The following is a 12696-nucleotide window of genomic DNA, read 5'->3' on the forward strand; positions in this document are numbered from 1 at the left end:
TGATTACACTTTAATCAATTCAATGAATTTTGAATAATAATCAAAATAATTTCGAGTTAAAATTATCGTTTAATGACACGTTCGTATCTATAAAAAAGAATCTCGACTAAAACGAAAATACTCGAATTGAATACTTTCCATCAAAGACAATTTCACTTAGGCTCAAACACGTACTAAAAGTCGAGTTTCCATTCGAAATAAAATTTTTCGTATTTCAAAGCAGTTTTTCGTCTCTGCGAGCGCCAAGAAAAAAATAGAAACATTAACAAGTAGATATTAATGAAAGGAAGATTCCAAGTGGAGCGTTTTCCGGTAAAGCTCTTTCCGTTTTTATATTTCGATGTTTTGTTTCGGTTTTCGTCGTATATAAACTATAAGAAGTGACTATTTCAAGGTTGATGACACGTCTTTAGAAAGAGATACAAATAAGAGATGAGACACCGTAGGTACAAGTTTTTTTTTTTTTCATTATTATACACAATAGAATCGAACTAAAAAATCAGGGTAAATAACACGCTCCACCGGATTTTTATCGGGTGGATGAATCGCATCGGTTGAAGAGACCACTCGAGACTCTCTGAAATAAAAGAAGACCGTGACATTGACGCTTTTTTTAGACCGAAAATCAAAGCCAGACAATACGAGATGGTTTTAGCCCAACCATTATGAAAAATGAACTAGTTTATACTCTGTTTCTTCGTTATAAACAGTAAAATATTGTACAGCAAAGTTTAGACGAGACCGTACGACTTGGAAAGACCAAATGAGTTGACTCGGACATTCTCCCAGATATTTAATAATGTTACTTATGGTACAATCCTCGTATTTAGTTATAGTGAGCGCCATTATCTTATGCAAATAGACCGCATTTACTTTAAACGCGTTCGCAGGTTAAATTTATTCCCGCCTTAACCCTTTCGACATTACTTAGTCTGCGAAGTTCTCGGGTGAGAAAATAAACGGTAACATTTGAATAACTTTCACTCTGGATCCCTTTATGGGTCTAAGAAAATTCGATATAAATCAGAGGCATAGTTTGGGTTAAACTCCAACTATAAATTACTTAAGGAAAAATCAGGATTTTAATCTTCGCGCCCAATAAATTCCGCTACGTAATTTGATAATTTTTATAGTTTGAAAACGAGAAGACATCAAACAAATCGAATAAAACCCAAGATCTGACACGGAGCTTCCTTATACTGGAAGAGTTCTAGACCACTCGAAAGGAATTGCGAGGAATTCTATCAAGTTAGTTACTCCCCAGGTACATAAAACATCATTTAGTCTAATCTCTACCCAAGTTTTTCCATTTTTTCTATATATTTTGAAGAGTTTTTGTAATTAGAAAACTATAGAATTGAAATGTTTGATGAAAAGTACGTGCTTGAAAAATTCGTAATGGTTCTGATTGAATCATATTGTTTACAATTCTCAAAATTCTCTGCGAGAAGGTGGAAAACGACGAACCCGAAGAGCTAATCTGATTTCCACTTCGGCAAAGTAAATTGATTCCGTTTTGTATGTACGTTTCGGTTTTGGGTAACTACAACGAAAATTATTGTTTGGATGAATTTGTAATAAGGGTAAATAGACGTTATCTCTAACTGAGGAAAGCGAACTAGATGAGATTTTCAATGTGGGATTAGTTAAATACTAGATGTAGGTCGGGTTAGATTGAATATTTGCGGAGGAATTATCAAAATTGATGAATAAATCTAACCGAATAGTCAAGAATTGATGTAACGTGTCAAATTTTTCCGATACGACTGCGCCATAAACAAAAATTTATTTTATAAATCCTCCGTTGTCAATTAATGGACAACTGGTATAGATAATCCCAAATTTCCTTCATGTAATATATTAAAACACTAATACGAGGGTTGTTTCTTAAGTTTTCCAAGTCCCAATTCGATGTTTCGACTATTTGTTTTATACGGATTGGATTCTTTGATTTTTGGCAACCAAATGCTGGTGGACTTTTCAGAATTTCAGTTTCAGCCTTTTGAAACTTCACGATTACATCTGAATGACAATTAGAAGAATTACATTTTGACTCCTTAACATCCCTTTCATCCATGAGGGAGTTTACTCTTTGGCTTGGTTTCCATCATATTTATATTATCTTCCGCGGCTTTATCTTCTTCAACAACATTTTGAATTGATTGAAGATGATGTCAGAGCTTCCAGTGAAATGCTGCCGGAACTTAAATAAAGCCTGGAGGCGGAGGAGTTTTACTGTGAAGAAGATTTTGTACGTTGGCGGTTTCCATGGCAAAAGTTGCACTTGTCGAAATGTCCCTCGTATATAACAAAAAATGAACTTGAACTAAATAAATGTTGGAAGGTTTGTCTTTAATTTAGTCGAGGTCCTTTTTGGAAAACGTGCTACACGAAATTAAAAATCTACATTGTCGTCCCGCTCTAATTGAAACGTCCTACATTATTCAGGTAAAATTAAAAGTTGCAGTTTTTTTTTTTGTTGAACGTCGTGGTCTCGTTGTACGAAAGAACAGTAATTTGGAAAAATGTGAACATAAAGGGAGATCAAAATTGAATTTTTAAGTTAGTTTCGTAACTAAAATTAGATCATATAACATTCTAAACTGAGCTATATTAAAAGAATGTTAAAATAAAGATTATAAACTAGTTCAAAACAAAATCAAAACCAAACGTTATGATTTTCGTCTGCTTTAATCAGCTCTATCATCTTAGATATTTCTCCTTTCAATTTTTCTTGACCTTGTAAATGAAGGATCAATATTTGTACGTATTTTTTTCGTTGTAGTATTTCTCCGTATCTTCAGGATCAAATAAAAACTAATTCTAGCTACATTCCAATTGAATTTTTCGTGAAATTATTTTAGAGAAAAAAAAATGTATGAAATAAACATGTAATACGAGAAGAAAACTCTAACAAAACCGGCTATAAATCAATCAAATTTTCCGGAGCGTTTTACGTTTTCCATTTTCGCCCCGGTTTTTCTATCGCAACCCAATTTCCAGCAACCGTATACCTCCAGTAGTTGAAGAATTTATTGTTTATAGATACTAAATCTATATCTAAACTACATCTAATTTCTAAAGAAACCGTTCTTTTAATCACTTCTTAATCCTAATTAGTGAAATATTGTGTATTTTGCGATGAATACTTCTTAAAACGGGAAAAACACACGAAATTATGAGTGAAATGAGTTATGCCGACGTTGTTTTACATGTGATTGCTTTACAATTGAAGAAACAAACAGTTTTCAAAATCTCTCGATAACTACCAGGTTAAATGTTGTTACCAAAAAGTTAAATTGAGGCTTAACGCCACTAAAAATCCGCGTTGAAAGCTAAATTGAGGCTTAAAACCACCAGAAATCCGCGTTGAAAACTAGATTAAGGCTTTACCCCATCAGAAATCCACGTTGAAAGCTAAATTGAAGCTTAGCGCCACGAGACATTCGCGTTGAAAACTAAATTGAGGCTTAACACCACTAAAAATCCACGCTGAAAACTAAATTGAGGCTTAACACCACGAGAAATCCGCGTTGAAGCTAAATTAAGACTTAAAGCCACGATAAATCCGCGTTAAAAGTTAAATTGAGGCTTAAAACCACGAGAAATCCGCGTTGAACCTAAATTGATGGTTAATACCACGAGAAATCCGCGTTGAAACCTAAATTAAGGCTTAAAACCATAAAAAATCCGCGTTAAAAGCTAAACTGAAGCTTAACACGACTACAAATCCGCGTTTAAAACTAAATTGAGGCTTACGCCACGAGAAATCCGGGTTACAAGCTATATAGAAGCTTAACACCACCAAAAATCCGCGTTGAAAGCTAAATTAAGGCTTAAAACCATAAAAAATCCGCGTTGAAAGCTAAACTGAGGCTTAACACGACTACAAATCCGCGTTTAAAGCTAAATTGAGGCTTACGCCACGAGAAATCCGGGTTACAAGCTATATAGAAGCTTAACACCACGAGAAATCCGCGTTGAAAGCTAAATTGAGGCTTAACACTACGAGAAATTCGCCTTGAAACCTAAATTAAGGCTAAAAACCATAAAAATCCGCGTTGAAAGCTAAATTAAAGCTTAACACTACGAGAAATCTGCGTTGAAACCTAAATCAAGGCTTAAAACCTCCAAAAATTCACGTTGAAAGCTAAACTGAGACTTAACATTATCAAAAATCCGCAATGAAAGCTAAACTGAGGTTTAACACCACTAGAAATCCGCGTTGAAAACTAAATTGAGGCTTAACATCATCAGAAATCCGCGTTGAAGTAAACTCGACTATATATATATATATAGACCCAAAGGATCTATTGGAGAAGCCAGTGTTTACAACTGAATTTATCGTCTTCAGAGACTTAAGACTGAGTTTACCTTCAGTCTCCGAAGACGATAACATGGTCAATATACTAATTTCAAAGTGTGGTGACGTTGTTTAAATATACTTTGTATAATTTTTACCTGTTATTTTGGAGCAAAAATTCCGGTAAATGTTCCTAATTAAAAGATATATAATCAAAAGCTTGTTTCGTTTAATAAAATTAAATTTGAGCTCAACTTTATGTATCTTCTTTATTCAACGGAATCGAGAGAAGACGGTTGTCAATTTTAATTGCTAGACAGTAAATTAATTAACATCAAAAGACTTACATTTTTTTTTTTTGAACAAAAAATAGGGGTTGAAAATGGAAATTTCTCCAAACTTGCTGAAGAAGGGAAAGTAATTTTCAGTATGAATTCAATTTCTAGGATAAATAATTCAATAAAAATATAAAACAATATATTTCGCTTATTTCCTAAACATAATTTGTACCGGGCGCGTCCACCGAATTTGATATAATCAAACAGAACCGGCTTCACAATCCGTGTTGTGGACGAGCTGATACCAATAACAAATCGTAAACATTAAAAATTTGTCATTAAACGTATATTTTCACTGAAAATTATTATTTACCTCGTAAAAACCCAATCCAATGATATTCCTTATCGAATATATATTCGACGGGAAGGTGTTTCTGTGAATCAGTAATAATTTTCCTTGTAGAGAAAGCAGACACGTATGAAATGAAACTGAAAATTTACATTTTTCTATTCGACCGAAGGAACAGAAGACAATTTTTCCACGTCAACCGTCGAGGAGAGATATTAGATTAAATATCACGTTGCCCAAAGGAAAAGCCAGGCAACGGAAATTGATGACACCGGATATAGATTGAGTTGTTACGTGACCAAGTGTTATTTTTTCTTTTTTTTTTTTTTATAGTCGCGATGTTATATTTGGATTGAAGAGTCGTTCTGTCAAAAGTATGAAGCGTTAAGATTTTTTTATAATATTTATACATGATATCTCGAAAAGTATCATCTTATTTTCGAATATTTCACCTCATCAACATCTATTAATCATCAACAGAAGTCTGCGGTGACATTTTCGATTCTTTCGAGGTTTGTGTTGTAAATGTCAATTAATCCTATGGAAAAAATCGAAGGGGGTTGAACCAGGGATGGGGATTCAACCAGAAAATACCCTAATCTTTATACTTTTTCAAGAAAATTGCGATTGAGATATAAGCGATCAACTGATCTTGTAAATCGCTTGATTTTCAATGTCTAAATGAAAAGAAACTTCCCGTATTTTCCTTAAACCTCCAATTTTTTTTTTTTTTTTGAATACGATTCGTCCTTCAAAAGATTTTTTAGTTCGTTTTTAATGAATTTCTTTGTCGATTCCTTGTAATCTTGACAAATAGCATGGTACAGAGACGGTTAATGAGTTCTTTTGTTAATTAAGGCTCATCTGGTTTTTTTTTTATAATTTTTAGTCGTTTTTTGCATCAGCGACATCAAAGCAGATTTTAGAAAAAAAATATCACGAGATTTTCATTGTACAAGTTTCAAATTAGATAAAAATAAATTACGCAAAGCGAATTTTGGAAAATCAGATCATGGATAGATAATACAAACGAAAATATAGAAGATAGAAGCTAATAATATTAGAAAATCAACGATAGTCACTAAATGATATCAATAAGGAGGATTCACGAGAAAATTTTCATAATTGGAACCAGATATTGACAGAAAACGGAATGGAAATGAACAAAAACAAAACCAAAGTTACGATAATGACGAATGTACAAAAAAAAGTTTAAATTTGGGTTGAGGACGAACTTATAAAATGTACAAAACAATTTAGAAATCAATTTTATTGACCAAAAAGCAGCGGAGATGAAATAATTTAGGAGAGAGGAATTACTAGAAATGATCGTCTCAGAAACTTATAGAGAATAGAAAATTTGAAGGTTGAATCAAGATAAAAATCCTTAGTAAAGATGATGGGGTCACTTATGAAGGTTAGTTAAGAAAATTTGGGAAAAAAAAAGGGAGGTAATGGATCGAAGCGAAAAATTTATGAAGAACTTTTTATAAGGAACGAATCGAATAATTAAATTAACACCCCTACATTCAATAGGGTAAAAAATAACCAGATTACATATAAAACTTGAAATATGAATGCATCTAAATGTTCAAAGGTCTAAGAAACTAAAGATATTTGAATTATTAATACCATTAAATCACATTTTAAGATTTATTTGGAATTTTTGGCAATATAAAAGGCGGTTTATACTATAATAGCGTACAAATTTCAGTTATACAGGGTGTTCATGGAAAAATTTTCTAATACTAACCCTCGATTCTGAATTATATAGTTTCGAAAACATTATGAATTTTCAACGGTTAATAAATGTTTAAATCGATAAAATTGACGGTTTATTACATACACCAAATACCGAAACACCCTGTATATATTTGAAGGAACCTAATACGAAATATTTCTTTATGTTTTCTATACGGGATATCGTCGACGAATCACCCGCTGTATTTTTATTGTATTTTATCGAATTAATGTAATTTCTGGTACGGTCCTGTCCAAGAGGGTTGCAGGAAATGCCGAGATAACATAAGTGCGGCGCAATGAAATATGTAAATGTTGTATATTCCCCGTTTTCGGTAAAATAACTAGCGAGTTCTGAATAATTTCATCCCCCTTACTTGTTATTCTCGATGCTTACTCGAAAACACCCCGCCCGAACCTGGATCCCGTACAGGAACGGACTGAATTGGAAATCGAAACATCTCCAAATGTTTCTTCGATAATTTGATATAATTCTTTTGGCTAATGCCGATTTCAAGAAGTTTATTCGAAACGGCAACGAAAATCATTTGGATCTCGATGAGGAAGAAACCATTGAAAGTGCCGCCGAGAATATAATTGAGGAAATTGATATCAAGTTTGTAGAATTTTGCCTTCCAACATCGGAAAAGTAGTTGGAATTGTTGGGGGAAAAAAATAATTGAAGAAAGACGATTTTTTACCCGTTGCGGGACGCCTCTGGCTGTAGCTGCGGCACGCCCATGCCTCGGAGAGCTGCCTCCGTGTTTTTCTTTTCTATGTGACGTTTTGAGACCGCGAAGAAACCTAGAAAAAGTCGTTCGTTTTTTGTTGGTGTTGGTATAATTTTGATCTGAAACAAAAAATTTTGAAATTATAAATTTGACTGTACTATTACGATGTGAATGCGAAATTTCTTCATACCTCTGTCGAAAAAACCGTCAAAAACTTCTCATTATAGTAGCTTTCATTAGATATCGATTCATTAATAAAACAAGGAAAATTTCCAATTAAGATAAAGTGAGAAAAACTTTTAATTTGGAAACTTACGATGAAACTATAATCAAATTTCAACTTTTATATTCGAAATAAAAGTAATAAAAACAAATTTTTTTCTTATTTAAACATCACTATTTAGAATGTTTTTTAAATAACGAATCGCCGGATGATTTATATCTCGAAATATCTGCATTTAAAATTATGGCGGGAGCGCCGAATTTTTTTCACTATATGGCGAAGGCGCCGTTGCGATCGCCATAATTTCAAAAAAGTTCGTCGAAACGTCAAATTACGTCGAACTATGGATTTTATCGAACTGAATGATGTGGAAATGCGGAAAAGGAAAGTCTAGTAAAGAAAAAGTCTGAAGAAGAAATAATAGGTTAAAAAGCCAGGTATGTCTTGAATATTTATAGAATAGCAAACACGTTATTAAGAGGAAATATATAAAAAGAAAAGTCTATAGAAATGGATACAAAACTTGAAGGTGGATATAAGAAAATTTTATATAAATAGATGGAAAAGAAAGCAAGTCAAACGTCAAAATTTTGTTTTTCTTTTATAAATTTAGATTATAAAAAAACAGAGTTCTAATTACCACGTAATTATTTGTTATAATATAAAATATTATGCTGTTTATATAGGACAAACATCTCAGCGTTTAGAAAATAAACTAAACGATCATAAATAACTCGAGTTTTGTAAAAATTAAAAAAAAAAAGACCTAAAAAGGAAACAATTTAATTATAAAAGTACATAAAGGTAACTAAAGAAGTTTTTAATAACATACAGATATAAAATATTTAACATATTTCATGTTGTAATGTTTTTTTTTGTATCACGTAAATCGATAATTGTGTTTATTCGAAATCTATTCAGGAATCCTGAGCGGAATCCCAACGCGTTTAATCAAATTAACAGTACCAAAGGCATACGTCCTAATGTAATTTCGAAATCACCTTACCACGCATGCATACGGAATTAGGACCTTGTCGAATCCCTTAATTTGTACTTAGATAAAAATCGATTCACTTTTACAATTAAATATTATTTAAAAATAATTGTAATTTCTATAAAATTAATAAATAGTTGGACTGCAATACTGGCATAGTATAAAATGCCCAAAAGTCCGTTCATTATCAAAAACGACGCTTCCTCTTGTCCGTTTTTTTTTTGTTAATTTATCGTTCTTAGATACTTAAATGCGGTTTTTTAAGCTTGACAAACCGCCAACTTTTCAACGAAGTTGATTACACTCGTACGCGATATTCATAAATTTAACTCTCAAGTTAATTAAATAGGATCTAGGATGTACAATATATCTAAAGTTAAAAAAATACACTCTGTATTTAGATATTAAGCTTGAGGATGCAGCAAATCGGCTGAGAAATCATCCGAGATGCCTCTTGGTACATTAGCAAAAATAAAACTCAAGAGAATCAAACCCTTCCAGTTAATTTATTGTTTATACTACAGAAATTGTATACTGAACTTTTATAATGATATTAAAGTAACTTTTCTTCGATTTCTGTAAGTTTTTTTCACGTAAAAACTGTCTAAATCAAACATTTAAAATTTTATTTTCCCAGTTTTTCTATATTAGTATTAGAATTGATTTGTTTCGACAGAAGTTATTAACAACATGAATGAAACTAACGATAGTAACGAAATTTGTTTATTAAATAGTTGCGTTTAATATAAAATTCAATTATTTTATTAATACACTTACCGTTTGGTGGAAATTCATAAAAATAAGCTGATCTAGGACTCAGACATCTGAAAAAAAAAACGTTTTTCTTACTTATTATGAATTGTATGTTTTCGATAACGATAAAACATACAAAAATTATGAGAGTAAAGTTAATAATAGAGAAATTAGAAATAGAATAGTAAAAAAGGCCACGAGGAAAATGAAAATTCAATCTTTGAAGAACAGAAAAGCTTCCAGAAATGTTGAAAGTAGGGAATTAGAAAGATTGTAGAATTCTAATAAGAAAAACTGGGAAAAAAACAGTAGAAATTTCAAATTGTACATTTGCTGGGACATGTAACTGAAGAAATCGAACACTCAAAACATTGTGCATTATCTAGGAGTTAAACTATGGTAACCTGGAGATGAAAATGACAACGAGGTATTTAATCCTCCGGTTATTGCAAAGCAGTCGAGCTGGTGAAGACACATGGGCGATTCAAGATAAGTAAAAAAGTTTGTTAGACCAAAAGAGAACAACTAAATTATTTTGCACAGTGTATATTGGAGGAAAGTCTAGTATTAGAAAAATAGGTTTGTAATTAAAGAAAAACGTCTGACGAGCGAAGTTGTTTTCCGGGAAAATTACATTCACGACTTAGTAGTGCAAAGGTAGAATCGAATTTATAAAAAGCAAGCAAAAATCAATACGAAAAAAAACTTTCCTAATTCGAAATTGAATTGCGAAGTTTTAAGGGATAATCTTGTTTTTGGAACACGAAGAGTTTCACGTAGAAGATCAATGAGACGTTGTACGTGAAAGAAAATGTTTTCCTGAGGTTTCTCGAAAAAAAAAAAAAAAGTTTTCCCTAAAAACTATTTGTATTTTCAATCGAAATATATAGAAAAAATCGAAGAATTCAAATTTGGTTTTAAGGAATCGTAGTATTTAAAGTTTTAATACATATTTTAATATCTTGTAAAGTTTTTAACGTATAAAATAATATTATTAATAAATTACTTAACAATTACCAGGGATGAATGTTAATTAATATCCTATAATTATCAAACAATATTAATTATATATGGTTACTACCTCGTTTCCATTAAGTTATTAAGCATAATCACGATAATAAGGTTGTTGAATTTCCTCTTAATACCACAATAATTTCAATTAATTCCAATTATTCTAAAGATGATATGAGATTTGTTGAAGAAACTTTCTTTGTGACCTTATAAGTCAAAATCTTGGAATACTCTACCAAATTTCAAGATACGCTCACTTCGAATATCGATTTTTTTGTTTTTATTTACATTTAAAAATGTTTTAATATGTTTTTAATGAATAATTACAAATTTTTTATCATTTTCTTCATACTTTTTTGTTTCTTTAACATTTACAACGATCTGAAAACCAAATATCTCCCAAATCATGAATGTTATCTATTTAAACAAAAGTTTGCCTTTTTATCAAAAAAATCTATCGAAAAATTCATCTTTATATTGTACAGATTGTCCCTTTAAAAGTATCAAGAGGAATTTTATGATAATACGCAGAAATTAAGAAAGAAATTGCCGTTTATATAGGACAGACATCGCAGCGTTTAGAAAATAAACTAAACGATCATGAAAAAAACTCACGTTTGGTAGTTGTGTTGTTGCTGATGACCGGCTACGTGTTGATTATGTTGTTGACCTAGAATTCGTTGTTGTTGTTGTCTAGCTATGTGAGCTGCGAATACCCCGTAACCAAATCCGTATATTTCGTCTTCTTCTTTGTCGCTCAAACAACTAGACGGCTGTAAACAAAATATAAGAAAAAAATAAAAGAAAAATAACTTTCGGTTTTGATTCCGCTCGTTGAAATATCGTTTCTCGTTGCCGATTCCTCGGGTTCGATAAACCACGTTCCGGCGTTTCGAAAACGGCAGACGTGGTTCTACAGCAGACCTCGAGAACTTCAAGACCTCCTCGACAGGCAGACGTGGTTCTACAGCAGACCTCGAGAACTTCAAGACCTCCTCGACAGGTAGACGTGGTTCTAAAGCAGACCTCGAGAACTTCAAGACCTCCTCGACAGGTAGACGTGGTTCTAAAGCAGACCTCGAGAACTTCAAGACCTCCTCGACAGGTAGACGTGGTTCTAAAGCAGACCTCGAGAACTTCAAGACCTCCTCGACAGGTAGACGTGGTTCTAAAGCAGACCTCGAGAACTTCAAGACCTCCTCGACAGGTAGACGTGGTTCTAAAGCAGACTTCGAGAACTTCAAGACCTCCTCGACAGGCAGACGTGGTTTTACAGCAGACCTCGAGAACTTCAAGACCTCCTCGACAGGCAGACGTGGTTCTACAGCAGACCTCGAGAACTTCAAGACCTCCTCGACAGGCAGACGTGGTTCTAAAGCAGACCTCGAGAACTTCAAGACCTCCTCGACAGGCAGACGTGGTTCTACACCAGACCTCGAGAACTTCAAGACCTCCTCGACAGGCAGACGTGGTTTTACAGCAGACCTCGAGAACTTCAAGACCTCCTCGACAGGCAGACGTGGTTTTACAGCAGACCTCGAGAACTTCAAGACCTCCTCGACAGGCAGACGTGGTTCTACACCAGACCTCGAGAACTTCAAGACCTCCTCGACAGGCAGACGTGGTTCTAAAGCAGACCTCGAGAACTTCAAGACCTCCTCGACAGGTAGACGTGGTTCTACACCAAACCTCGAGAACTTCAAGACCTCCTCGACAGGTAGACGTGGTTCTACACCAAACCTCGAGAACTTCAAGACCTCCTCGACAGGTAGACGTGGTTCTAAAGCAGACCTCGAGAACTTCAAAACCTCCTCGACAGGTAGACGTGGTTCTAAAGCAGACCTCGAGAAATTCAATTTATCTCGTCTCTTTGGAGATGTTCAAGCTTGTGAAATCTATTACCAACAGATGTTTGAGATCATTATCATCTTGATATACTTGAACTAGCCCCTTTTGTGCTTCTCACATAAAGAAAAAACAAAATGTCGTTTTAATAAACTCACCGAATACTTTCCAGGTACATATATAGGTTGAGAAAGCGAAGTAGTTAGAGGTGCGGATACCGGGGTACCTCTACCTGTCGTTGGACTGTAATTAGTAGGTGGTGTACTCGGTGTCGTGACTTTTCTATCTTTCGGTGACATTTCCGCCCATTCTATTCTTCGCAAATCTTCTAGATGTCCCAAAACGTCAACGTAATGAGTACTAAATAAATCGGCGTACCTAGAGGCGAGACCTTCTAAATAACCTCGCTCGCCTTCCTGAAAAAACGAAAATAAATTTACTCAATCCTGTATAGTATATAAACAGTAGG

The 12696-nt window shown here is 33.5% G+C and overlaps 1 protein-coding gene across 11 annotated transcripts in view; it reads right to left on the reverse strand.

The window, feature by feature from the left end:
- Positions 1-12696, reverse strand: part of LOC130895111 (uncharacterized) — a 112783-nt gene that overhangs the window by 12711 nt on the left and 87376 nt on the right. For all 11 annotated transcript variants that reach the window (XM_057802265.1, XM_057802259.1, XM_057802263.1 and 8 more), the window contains exons 2-5: positions 12386-12643; positions 10998-11155; positions 9396-9442; positions 7372-7520 (exon numbers count right to left, since the gene is read on the reverse strand). In XM_057802265.1, coding sequence (XP_057658248.1) covers positions 7372-7520; positions 9396-9442; positions 10998-11155; positions 12386-12643 — 612 coding nt within the window. The remainder of the gene's footprint in view (positions 1-7371; positions 7521-9395; positions 9443-10997; positions 11156-12385; positions 12644-12696) is intronic.

Source organism: Diorhabda carinulata, chromosome 6, assembly GCF_026250575.1.
Source record: "Diorhabda carinulata isolate Delta chromosome 6, icDioCari1.1, whole genome shotgun sequence".
Taxonomy (NCBI): domain Eukaryota; kingdom Metazoa; phylum Arthropoda; class Insecta; order Coleoptera; family Chrysomelidae; genus Diorhabda; species Diorhabda carinulata.